At 37.6% G+C, this 13,554-nt stretch overlaps 1 protein-coding gene across 6 annotated transcripts in view; it reads right to left on the bottom strand.

Moving 5' to 3' along the window:
- LOC306864028 (homeobox protein cut-like 1) overlaps nucleotides 1–13,554 on the bottom strand; it is a 125,563-nt gene that overhangs the window by 24,441 nt on the left and 87,568 nt on the right. For 3 of the 6 annotated variants that reach the window (XM_079407697.1, XM_079407700.1, XM_079407698.1), the window contains exons 9-17: nucleotides 13,497–13,545; nucleotides 12,238–12,342; nucleotides 11,287–11,475; nucleotides 9,132–9,190; nucleotides 7,871–7,922; nucleotides 7,046–7,142; nucleotides 4,741–5,469; nucleotides 1,411–1,491; nucleotides 170–271 (exon numbers count right to left, since the gene is read on the bottom strand). In XM_079407697.1, coding sequence (XP_079263823.1) covers nucleotides 170–271; nucleotides 1,411–1,491; nucleotides 4,741–5,469; nucleotides 7,046–7,142; nucleotides 7,871–7,922; nucleotides 9,132–9,190; nucleotides 11,287–11,475; nucleotides 12,238–12,342; nucleotides 13,497–13,545 — 1,463 coding nt within the window. The remainder of the gene's footprint in view (nucleotides 1–169; nucleotides 272–1,410; nucleotides 1,492–4,740; nucleotides 5,470–7,045; nucleotides 7,143–7,870; nucleotides 7,923–9,131; nucleotides 9,191–11,286; nucleotides 11,476–12,237; nucleotides 12,343–13,496; nucleotides 13,546–13,554) is intronic. The other 3 variants (XM_079407699.1, XM_079407701.1, XM_079407702.1) reach the window with 1 other exon arrangement.

The following is a 13,554-nucleotide window of genomic DNA, read 5'->3' as shown; positions in this document are numbered from 1 at the left end:
ATAGAAAACTTGACTCGTTTAGAAAAAGTGAATGCAAGAATGATTGTATTCAGGTGCTAACAGGGAGTCCAATCCTACAGGAAGTGACATAACTGATTGTGGGGAAGTGGAAAACACATGTGAATGCCTTGATCCTTCCTTGATTACCTGATGACAGAAAAAGACTCACCTGCTTTCTGCACTTGCAACTCTCTCTTGGCCTGCTCCAAGATGGACTTGATGGCTTCATCGGAGCCGGTCTCAGGCGTGCGGATCCGGGTGGTGATGTTACCTGCGAAGACACAAGAGGGACATGTAGCTGTAAGTGTCATGTCATGTGTTATAATCAGTTTGTCTTGAAATGGAGCACAATATACAATTTTTTTGACTGAAAATGGCACAAATATTGCAATTTCTGCATGACAAAGCAAGAGTTCAAATAGATGCAAATGCAAGCTTATTCTAAACAACAAACTATCCGATATGCTAACATAAGCCTGATGCTTTTTTAATTTCATGGAACTGCAATCCTGCAAACCAAACTCACTGGCACAAAAATAAAAAACCATTAGCAATCGTTTGCTTGTCTATAATATTGTGTGTATCAGCACCTGCGCTGCCCGTGGCTACAGCTGCACTTCCTGTGCAAGGACTGAAACCTTTTCCTGTCCTCCACAACAAAGAGACGGTAAGATTTGGACAAAGTCCATGAGAAACAACAGAGCTTGTGTGGAAGTATCATCAGACGGGCCGGTGCAATAATAATAAATATGGAAAGAGAGAGGGGGAAAAAGTGGCAGAGGGAAAGCGCCTAACGAGCAGTGGGCAGCAGGGCAAGGTCAGAGTCACTGGTGTGTGAGGAGAGCAGCTGGACGTGTGTGTGAGGTGGAAGTAATGCTCTCTCACCCTCTCTCTCTCTCTCTTACACACACACACACACACACACACACACACACACACACAGGGGTGGCTAGCCACCCACAGCGCCGCCCTGGGGGAGACTCAACCACCAGTTGTAATGTGGTGGCACTGTAGATCTGCCTGAAGGATTCTGCCACACACACACATATATACACACAAGCTGACCACGAAATAACAGGACAGACTTCTGAAGGACCTCCGTGATGGAAATTTACATAGGTTTAGGCTTGATAACACTCACACTGAGTTTTTTTCCATAGTTTGAAACTAATCTATGCAGTCAAAGGTGTAGCATTTATTGTAAACAGCTGTCTTCCGACAGTCCGAACGAGATCTTTTTAAATTCCAGTCACACCTCTTCCAGCCCTGTCTGTCTCACTCACTTGTTTTGCAACAGATTCCAGGCCAGAGATTGAGAAGAAACAGACCAGCACAACAAAAACATACAGACACACTGCGGATCTGACACTCCAGAAACCCGTAACACGAGAGGGAAGGCGTGAGACAGACCTGGCCGCGTGGAGCCTTCCGAGCCGGTTCTTCGCTTCGGAACATCCTGAAATACTCTGTTCAGGTTCTGGCCTGGGTTCTCTGTTGGAAAACAAGTGGCGGAAGATAGAAATAAAGTAAGACCAAGCCCTAAACCTCTGCTGTCAATTGTCCAATCATCTCCAGGGCTCAACAATAAGACTGACAGAGTATGAGCGATATTAGATATATATATTTTTTTAGGTCGGTTGACAGAAATGTCTGTCCTACAGGTTTAGTGCTCTGGCATCAGTGTCTCTTACATTTGCTGACGACCAGACACCTTGGAATTTGAATTCTGCTGATTTAGATGTTAACGTTATTTAGCTAATATTAGCTAACACAGATGATGTCTTGCCGTGTTTGAAAGAGAATGACTAGCCTTCATCACAACAAATCAGTTAAGTTTTGTACCATATGCAATCATTTCCCAACGAAAGGTATAAGTAAATCTATAGCTTTCAGAGTTACATCGTAGTTTTACAATTTTCAGCAATTACTGCAAATTAAAAACCTTAAACTTCTGAATTCTTTACCAAAATATAGAAATATTTTTTGTTTAATAATAAATAACTTACACATTTTTCTGCTTTTCAGAAAAAAATTATTTTATAGATTATTTTAATTTAAATTAAGGTAACACTTTATGTATAGCCTTTATGTATAATGCACTATAATTATTCATAATGTGCGTTGTAATACATTATATCTTGCCGTAAATAATAACTGAATTTAAAATGCATAGTGTAAGAATGAATTGATAAGTGTTATAATGTATTAACTGTGGTTACAATTATTCATGTATTTCATGCATTACAAGGCATAATTAAACTGTTTTTGTAATGCATTATACGCAAAGGTTTTAAGTAAGGTGTTACCAAATTAAAATATAAATATAGTAGTATAAAGCTTTACGTTAATTTATGTCTATTTTTCTTGTTTTTGTAAATTTATGAGTTGTACTGGGGAAACTTATTTGCCTCCAGTACAACTCGTACATTTACAAAAACAAGACATTAGTCACAAACAATAATATAATTTACAATATAATACAAATGAACACAAAAAAAACTTTTTTCTGAAAAGCGAAAAAAAATATATATTTTTTTCATTTTGGGGTAAATTATTAATTAAAAAATTAAATTAAAAATACAATGTATTCCTGTGAAAAGCTAAATATATTTCTTTTCTGAAGCATATGATATATGTAGCAAAAGAAATCCTTATTGTTGAGCCCTGATCTTAAATGGTTGTCAGAATGTCTTCACAGTCAGTTTTGAGAGCACTTAGTAATACTAATCCAAAGTAATACCTTTACATGGACAGATACATGTAAATATCCTTTGAATGGTAGTTTGTTAAGCTTAAACACAAATCGACCTAGTCTGACCTCAAAGAAAGCCACCTGCACCGTGCAGAACTCACTCGAGTGATTATTTCAACGTTAATGTGCTCCTTTAGCCCAGGTCTTTGATGTGAATGAATGTGTTTTAAGGTTTTTACAAAGTTCATACTCCCATGGGAGACCACAAGCCGACGTTATGGAGGCAGACAGCCAGACCAGACTCCCTTGAAGACGATCCAAACCGGTGTGCAGACGCACGGGCAGCACAGTCAGCCTTTTTCAGCTCCGGCTCTGTTTCAAAACTACTGCCTCACAGCTAGACTGAACAAACTTAGACTCGGCTCAACACGGCTTCAAGGATTCGCAGCCAACTGCCCTCATATGCAAGTACTCACTCACGCTGGGCTCGGCCTTGATTTGTTCGCTCTAGCTGTGAAGCATAGACTTGAGGCAAAACATAATGCTCGCAAACCTCTCTGAACTTCCTCTTCACCCGTAGGCTGAGACCGAAATGAAAGAAAGGGTAGACTGCTGAAGTTTAGCTCTAATCAACACGCCGCCTGCGCCAACTGAGTAAAGATAGTGTTTCCGTCAGACTCTAGTATCTATCTAGTCTCTATGGGCTTCATGTAGTTATCTGAAGACTCTCGATCTTAAAGGTTATGTGCACCATTCCATAGTGGATGAAAGGGTTAGTTTAGCCTAAAGCTTATCGGAAAGGAAGGGAATCATGGAAGCCTGTTTTTGCCTACAGTAAAAAAAAAATAAAAAAAATAATAATAATAAGGTAACTGCGACTTCATACCTAACAATTTTATTTACCTTAGAAATGCTACTTAATACCTCACAAATGCAACTTTATATTTCACAAATATGACTTTATACCTCACAAACACAAAATTATACCACATACAATTCTCAACTTTTACTTGCCAGTTTTTACCTCACAAACATGACTTCATATCTCAAAAATGATTTTATATCTCACTAATGTGACTTCATTTCACAACACTGCATTTCAAAATTATTTCATACCGTATAAATGCTTCTACAAAAGTGACTTTACCTCAGAAATGCGACTACTTTTCTCATAAATAAAACTCTATACCTCACAAATGCAACTTTATATCTCACAAATGTGAAATTATTTTTCATAATTAAGACTTCTACTTGCCATTTTTTTTTTCTCACAAACGTGACTTCCCATCTCATAAATGCAACTACCACACAAAAATGATTTTATAACTCACTAATTTGACTTAATTTTTACATTGCGAAATTATACCACACAAATAAGATTTCATAACTTAGAAATGCGACTTTTACCTCACAAACGTGACTTGATAACTAACAAATGCAAGATTTTACCCGACAAATGGGACTTCATTCCTTAATATGTGTGATATACCTTTATACCTCAAAAACCTGACTTAATTTCTCTCAATTGCAACTTCCTATCTCATAAACATGACTTTATACCTCACAAGTGCAACTGTATACCTCACGATTATGACTTTACAACTCACAAATGCGACTTTAAACCTCAAAATTGTGAATTCATACCTCAAAATCACTACTTCATATCTCACAATTGTAACTTTATTTCTTATTTCAAATTTTAGTTAATTTTATTTTTTACTGTGAGGCAAAAAACAAGCTTCCATAAGGAGTACAGCTGGATCAGAGCAAATCGCAAAGCACTGCAGTGCACTCTCTTGTTATTGCAAATATTTGACTATTTAATGTATCTAATTTGACTGCTCTTTAAAGAAATATGTGCTCCAAATGTGAGACTGCTAGTGCTAACATCAGTGTGCCCATGTTTAAGTTGCTTACATGTGAGAGAAATTACCATGCTGTTATCTGAGCACTATTTAATCCCATGCATAATGTTTGAAAATAAACGTGCGTTGGGAGATCATCTGCGATAACGAGGTTAAGTTGTTTCCTCAAGCTCTGTAACTGACCTCTCTGCCTGCCCTGGATGCTCCTCAGCGCCAGGATGTTCTGCTCATCAGACAGGAAGTGCCTCATCTTGTGAAAGGGCTCTTTGCCACGGATAGTTAACTTGCTCCAGGGTTTGGGCCGGGCCAGAATCTCGCTGACCGAGCCTTGGGACAGACCCAACACATAATGGCCGAACACACGCTGGCCGATGTTGTGTTTGATCAGCTGCTCCTTGACCTGTCGTGCAATCTCAGCCGTGTCCATTTCCTCCCCTTCCGACGTGCTGCCCGCGCCCTCCGACTGGCTGGGAGAGGGTGCCAGGCCGTTAACCTCCGGGCTGCCCGCTGACTGAGGGGGTAGGGGGCTGGAGAGAGAGTTGGTTGTAGCGTAATGGGGCGGCCCGAAGAGTACAGAACTTGGAGAAGGGTCCTGGAGGGCTTTGGTGTAGATGGTTTGCATGAGCTGCCTCTGAAGAAGAGAATTGAGTGCCATTTTGCCAGCCAACGGGGGGAACGTGGCACCCACGCTGGCCATGCCGGGGGTAAAGAAGTCTGGCCCGATGCCTGTGGGGGAGAAAGGGTGGGTACCGTTGGCACTGGCAGCAGATTCGGAGGTAGCGGTGCCCGTCCTCATCAAAAGCTGAGGGGAGGGGGGAGGAGGGGACCCCTGGAGTGTGGTAGGGACTGGAGTGGCAGGAAGACGCTGAGAGTTTTCCACTGTGGTTTCTTTACTTTTCCGCCCCACTGATCCTGTAGAACAAACCAAAGGGTAATGAGAAAAATCATGGGTACTGATTTAGACTGCTGCTAAAAATATTTAGGAGATAAATGAACAGTAAAATCCTGGCAAGGTGATTTCGTATCATCCTAAACTGGTGTTTATTTTGGGATACTGGCCGGTTTACTGTATATTATGCCACTCAGTAAATGGCTACTTAATCAACAGACATAATGTTGAAATCAGAGAACACAAAGTAATTCTAAAGAAATTAAAAGTAGCATTAGGAAATCGGTTACCTGGAACAAAATACAATATTATACAAAGCAATCATTATACAAAAATATATGACCATAGAATGTCTCTTGACCAGTTACAATCAGGTATTCCAGAAAGCTGCTGAATATAACTCGAAAGATATCCTGTGCTTGTAAATAAAATATATATATGGGATTGGAATGTGTAGCAGATCAGATTCAAACTACACTGTAAAAAAATAAATAAATTGAGTTGTAAATAAATCACACAATTATTAAAAGCACATTTTATAAAAAAAATATTCTATATACAGCCATATTTTCCCCTAAAAAAAACTAACTAATACAAATTCCAAATGTCCATTTAAATGTTATTTTCTAAACAAAACGAGCAGAAACAAAGTGCCAAAGACTTGCTTTGCAAGCTTCAAGGAAATCTGTGGTGCGTATGTGTGTGTGCCACAGGCTGACGTTTAACACTGATCTCCTCTGAGGTCTGTAGACTAGCAGGCATGTCCAGAGATATCAGGCCAGGCAACTGTGCGTGGGCTACCTGCTCATGCTGTGGGGACTGTTCACTGCAAGGACTTGTGGGTGTCAGTACGGTTATCCTTTTTGCCATGACAAAACACCTAAGCTGTGTGCGCTTCCACAACAATACCATCACTTTATACAATGGTGGCAAAATCAATATTTAGTGCAACAGAATTCTGTTGGCTGTCAGAGACAGATACATGCTACGATCACACACGATTCTCCAACACTGCCATCAGCAGCGAATGCCAGGTTTAAAAATGCTAAATTTGTGATAGAAAGTCACATTTAAAACGCAAATGAAATGTATGATCTCCATAGGGGTGTCCAGAGGTGTTCTGTAATGACATTTCCAACCTTACACACACAGAGCGTGGACGAAAGAGCAGGAAAAGGGAAATAAGGCCTAATTATCACATTGGTCTCCGCTAGCCGTTCAGGATTTATGCAAGCCCCAGGTGACCTGATCTCCTACAAGCCAAAAAGTAATATGCTGCTGCCTCTAGAAAAGGATGAACTGACCTTAAAAACACAAATGCCTCCAAACCTAACTCGTCACTCTCAGGAACGATATATATTAGTTTTTGTGTTTTCTTGGGGCAAAATAAAATCATACAGCCATAAAGTTATGAAAGTTTTATTAGGTCATGTTGCATGTCCAGCTGCATTTTAGGTGAAGCTAGATTTGAAAAAAAAAAAAAAAAAAAAGTAATCAATAAATCATGCCAGTTCCTGTGTGTAAGCTGAAGCTTCGCAATTTCCCAGTGACTAGCTGCTTAATGTTCCTCGGAAGAGGATGGATACCGTGTAAACTCACCACTGAAGTCACTGTTGGCCAGTCGTTTCAAAGCGCTCTCAGACAGCTGGCTATGGACTTTCCCCGTCAGCAACATCTCCAACGGCTTGGATGAGTCCTAAAATGAAGGTCGGATAAGGTTAAGAAAAAATATACAGGAGGGTAGGAAAGGATGGAAAGTAAGGGAACAGAAAGGAGGGAGAAAAGGAAGTGAGGAAAAAAGTTAAAAACGAAGAAGAAAAAGGAAGGAAGAAAAACAAAAGTAAAGTTATGGAGAGGGAAGGAAAGAAGGAAGGAAGGATGGGAGGAAGGAGAAGAAACAAATGTAAAGTTTTAGAAGGAAATAATTGAGAAGAGGAAAGAAAGAAGTTTAGAAAGGAAAGAATTGAGAGGAAATGTTAAAATAAATGGAGCAGAAGGAAGTGAACAGAGGAGAAAAAGAAAAGTAATGAAGGTAGGAAAAGATGAAATGGAAGAAAGAAAGAAAGAAAGAAAGAAAAAGAAAGTTATAGAAAAGCAAGAAAATAAAGCAGGGAGAGAAGATTTAGGAAGGAAAGAATTGAGAAAGGAATTGAGTAAGGAAGGGAATGGAAAGGGGAAAAAGGAAATGAGGAATAAAGAAAAAGTATCAAACCAAAGAAAAGTTAAAGGTAGGAACAAAATAAAGAAAAAGTAAAACAACTGCAAAAAAACTTTTTCACATGTATTTATTAGTAAAAAATAAAAATTAATGTTTCAAAAATGAACAGGGACAAAACATCAAAAGCAAGAAAACATGCTGCCTTTTACTATTACAAGACCACAAAAAAAATCCAATCAACTTGATCCAAACACGTGATGTCTTACCTGTACTGAAGAGTGATGATCTGATGAGTTGTGCTCCACTGATTTCAGATTGCTGTGAAAAAAAGTGTTTATGTATTAAATAATTGCACTACAAAGCCAAACGTTCATCCAGAAGCCTTCGCTTTCCGATTCAGGTCAAGAACTGAATGCCGCTCAGCTTAATAAGCATGGGCTCAGCATTCAGTATCATAATTCGAAAATTCCTGTGACACCTACAATCACGTTACCCAAATTAACCTGTGTGCCTAGCTGCACTCCACTCAGGGCTGATCTGTTATCTATGGATTAAACAGGGCCATTTTCAAAAGCCTTTTGGGTGAAAACACTCATTATATTACGGTGGAATGTGCCTCGAGTAGACAACAAGCTATCAATATACATTCAGCAAAGCGGCTTTTTAGGGCGATCATCAGACCAGTGCAGATCTTAACAACACCCTCTATTCATGGATTACTTGCTTTATAAATCCCAATTGGGAATATTACGCCTAAAATCAAGTTACGCAACGGACAGCCAGACATCTCCTGAAGCCTGTCAGCGCAGACGAGCGGCCGAGCCAAAAACACACACATCAGTCAATTAGGTTATCGCCGATGCAAACTACGTTAGCCTCCTCATTACAGCTGTGGCTGGAGATGAAACGCAGCAATCCCTCAGTCCCGCGCAGAAACCACTCCAACAACAAAGCGTGCTTAATCCGCTTTTCTCAAAAATAAGACCCAATACTCCTTGCATACCTAAGGTTCTTTGAATTTTTAAACAGAACTGAGATTACCGCAGAGTAAAAATCCTTCTGGTAAAATATGGGAATAAAAGGTCCGTGCGCAGGCGGAGTTTGGCGATCTCTGCGGTTCATATCTCAGCTGGCTGAACTACATCGGATCAAATTCAGTACGTCTGACTGTAAAGTTCAAGACCACCAGGTCCTGAAAACTCACAATTCGAGCCCTGGAGCCAGAGAGGACGGTACATGCATAACGGTGCGGTGGGTAAAGGTTAAGGATGGTCTGAGGGTCTTAAATTACATATGTGGATAAACAACACCAGGTCAGGTCACTCCAAACAAAATCTTTGCTTATTTAGACCCACCTTTAAGCCAATTTGTGGTATTACACACTTGAATGTCACGCTAAGGTTGAAGCAACGTTCCCATCAGCGTTAAAATAATATTAATAATGCTAAAATATTCACATAAATGTGAGGGAAAAGGCTGAAGCGTCAGGATTATTTGCACTGACAGAATTAGTGCTTCAGAACTTACCAGAGTTCTCGTTTGATCACCTCGTAGTCTGACTGCTCTTGAAGCTTTTCTTCAAGTTGCTGGGGAGGGGAAAAGACAGATATATGTATTTATAAGCAAATTTGTACTGTGAATCACTGATGAACTATATTATACTGAACATCTCACATTATTCACTTTAGAGACACTTATTCCAATGTAGATTTGTGCAGAGCTACACAGAGGGTTCAAATATTTTCCATAGCATAAAAACAGCATCCTATTTTGGAGTGACACAAGAGTGAGTAATGGCAGATTTACCGGTATTTATTTGTTTTTTTCTGGTGCCCTATACCTTTAAGGCGCTCAAAATTAATGATACAAATAATGATACATTTCTTTCATTTTGAAAAATATCTTTTTCGATTTTATTAAATCAAAACTAATTAAAATTACATTCAATTTAAATAATAGATTTGGTAATATACACTACTGTTCAAAAGTTTGGGGTCAGTAAGTTTTTTTTTTTTAGGAAAATAATATATTTTTTATTTCGCAAGGATGCATTAAACTGATCAAAAGTGACAGTATTTATATTTACAATGTTACAAAAGATTTCTACTTCAAATACATTTTTTGAATATGTTTTTATTCATCACAAGAATACATTTTAAAATATTTTTTAATAATTATAATTTTTTAAATAATTATTTAAAAAAACGGTTTGTAAATACATATTACAAATATATTAAAATAAAAAAAGTTACAGTTTGTAAATTATAACAATATTTCATAATATACAATATTGCTGTTTTAATTGTTTTTTTTAAGTGAAGCCTCGGTGAGCATAAGAAACTTTTTTCAAATACATCTCATATACTGTATTTCAAACATTGAGTAAATATTGTGAAATTATTTGTACAAAATTAACCATTATGTGCACTTTTATACAGTAGTTTATTTGCTATCATTAAATTGTTCCTAGTAAAAAAGTTATATATTTAAAATACATTATTTCATACTAAGTATAGTTCAAATTTATTAACATATTTACTGACATATCGTTCGAGACTTACTGATATAAAAATTTTAATTAAACTATTAGGAGTACTACTTGTGCACAAAGCACATTTCTTAATATTAAGCCTAAAATGAGTTTTAATGTCACTATTGATGAGGACTGTATGACCTTTGAATTATATCGGTCTTTAAATGCAAAGTGTAGCTGAAGTATAGTTCCACTTTAACACAATCAAATATACTTCAGTATACGTTTAGTTGGACTTCAGCACTACTTACACATAATTAAAGTGCATTAAGTACAAAATTAGTTGTTCCAATTCAGCAGACTAAGTATACCAGTTTAGCATACCAAAAGTACAATTGCAGGGTATTTTTATTAAGTACATACATATGTCAATGTATTTGTATTGTACTTAGCATGAAATAAATGTATTTCAAATACATTTTAGAATATTGATTTTTTTTACTTAGGGGAATTATTTACTTTGGTTTTTTATCAGTCGTTCTATTTTCTAGATAACACCCATTAAAAAACCCATTTCGCTCAACCACTATTCTATATGTGCTCATGAATCTCCCGACCCTGCACACGCTCAGATTCTGGAGTAGAAGCTGAATCTGCTACAGGCAGGCCAGATCAGAGCAGTCTCTCCGTGTGAGGCTCAGCGATGGCTTCGTCTCAGCTCAGTCTCCTGCCATCCAACCAGCTGTCATTCAAACTCTAAACATTCACTACATGGGTCACATGGCTCATGTGAGCCGCTGCAACATTTACAGGCCTGTCCTGCAGCCGCAGAGCAGAGATCTGACTGCTGCCACGAGCAGGATCACTCGCTTCATCCAACATGAAATGTCGAGTTGAAACAGCTCGTGTCTGGAGTCCAGTGCTAATGTGACTTCAGATGGGCCGCTGCTCCATAATGACCCACCAGGCTCTTTCACTTATACTTGCTACAGCTGTTTAGCCAACTAAAGAGCGGCGCTTCTACATCAATGCTTAAATGAAGAAGGCTGTATGGCACAGCAATTTTTATCACAGTAATGGAGTACAATGCAATGCAGGACTAACTAATTGCATACAACTAACCATCTAAAAACATGATCAAAGCTTAAGTTATGCTCTACTACTTAATATATAACCTATGTCTTTCATTAACACGTTGGTCTGACTGACCTTTAATAGGGCCTCTTTGGAGCTCAGCTGCTGCTCGAGCTGGCTGATCTGATTGGTGGAGGTCTCGCTGAGCTGGGCCAGACTGGCCTGAAGTCTCTGAACGTCCTCGGCCAAACGCTCTACCTCCCTCTCCTTCGCACCCAGCTCTGCCTCCAGACTGCTGCAAGATAGCACCTCCAGAGACTTGTCCTGCACACACAAATTTTACAATGCTGTAAAGACAATGTAAATGGTAACACTTCCTGTTAGCCAAGACAAACTTTCTGTGTTGTTAAGCAGTGTGATATTGTATAAAATGTGTATTTAAATGAACCTGCCCTGTTAAGAGTGTACATACTGTGCAAAGCATAATGAAATTATTTTAATTGCATTATATTCATAAACCCTGTTAATGCACTTTTTAATCGTCTATATATATCATATAGTTTATATAGAGTATTACATAGTTTAATTGTTCATTTATTAAATGCTGTTAACATTTAATTATTTTTTCAGAATTTATTGATCAATTAATTATTTATTCACTGTAAATAAATTAATATTAAAATGTAATTACCTCTACTAAAATATTTCACTTTAATATAATAACTTACACTGCAAATATATACTGGTTACACTATTTGCAACAACACTGCGAATGCATAATGCATTAATATTAGGCATTATATTAAAAAAATGTGTAACATTATTTAAAAATCAGACATTCGTGCTTCTAATGTATGCATTAAAAATGTTTTTAAAACAATTTACAAATCTGACATTAATTCTGATGAAGCATTTTTTGACAGCTCTAATTGATTAATCAATCTTTATATTATTAATAATAATATTCATATATTGCTTAATTATATATTACAAGTATTTACAACATCATTGTGGATGCATCCCTCCTATATCCTCCATCTTTCTGTCTCCTCTTTACAGTACAGCCATGTAGAGTTTCACTCTTACCACTTCCGGTGCTTTCTGGATCTGATTGGATGGTTGCAGGGTTTTGCCATCTGAAGTGAGCTGCTCCCTCAGGCTCACGGCCTCCCTCTCTGCCGTCTCAGCCCTCTGTGGGCCACAAACAGAACAAATGGGTTAAAAATTGCCAAAGTTGAAGATGCATAACCATTTTATCAACAAACAATGTGAAGACTGGGAGCTAAGAGATCACAGGCCTATTTTTTATGGCTGGGCTGAAAAATATTAACTGAACGCACTTGGCTGAGTGCTCTAGTATTCAAGCTAAAGTGTGTCAAGGTATGTACGGTTGGTTGATTCAAAGAATATGCAAATCACGCAGAGTTCATTTGAAATAAAGAGTGTGGTGTTAATTCATTTGTTGCCCTAGAATGGATGCCTGACCTAAAGACAAATGGCTAGATTCACGATGAGACTTCAAAAGTTAAATGTATTGTAAAAGCTGCTTAAAGCGTTCAACCTTTAGATGCACTGAATCCAACACCACCATCTTTATGCATTTATGGTAATGACAAGCGTAATTATGCTAATGTATTCTAAACGTCTACATAACAAGTCTTAGCAAATGTTCTTTTTTCTGTTGATTGGAATAATAATGCTAATGAAAACAATGATTATAAACTTTATACTTTATAGTGTTTGTTTATTGCTTGCCCTACATTTTCAAAAACTTTTATTTTATCATTTTTAGACAAGCAAACTGATTTTACAGTGTTTACAAACAGACGCATTCAGAAAAAAAATTTCAGAAAGAGTTTTGAGTATGTTAGCAAGAAATAATTCAAGTTAAAATTATAATATAAAATAAAATATTGCTACAGATCAGCTTTCCGAGACACGTAAGGTCAGTAAATGATGGACTGATCATTTTTAATTTTTTTTAAATCCCAGAAATGCATAAAACCCATAAAAAGGCAAGATATTCTTTATATTGCATCACATAAAGATCTGATATCCATTTAGATTTAGCCGTTGGGGCTCAGAGCTCGAAAAAGTGCAAGGGAATGATGGATTTCTTCCAAAAGGAAAGCAGATGAGAGAATTAGGATATCTGCAACTTGGATATTTGTCACTCCAATAAAGTTGTGCGCTAATAAAAGAAATTTTCAATCTAGCACTGCAACTTCTGTAGAGTCCATTAGACCAGAGATAATAATAAAAGACCTAAACAAGCTGTTATTGTGTCTTAGATTTGCATACGATAGAAATACGAGTCACTTTTCCATGAGGAATATGGCCTTTACCTGATTGGCTCTTTCCAAATCTGTCATCACCGCTTCAATCTCATTGGCCCTGAAAAAT

The sequence above is a fragment of the Barbus barbus genome (genome assembly GCF_936440315.1).
Source record: "Barbus barbus genome assembly, chromosome: 45".
Taxonomy (NCBI): Eukaryota; Metazoa; Chordata; class Actinopteri; order Cypriniformes; family Cyprinidae; genus Barbus; species Barbus barbus.
The sequence above is the reverse complement of the archived record's forward strand: the minus strand, read 5'-3'. Positions and strand labels throughout refer to the sequence as shown.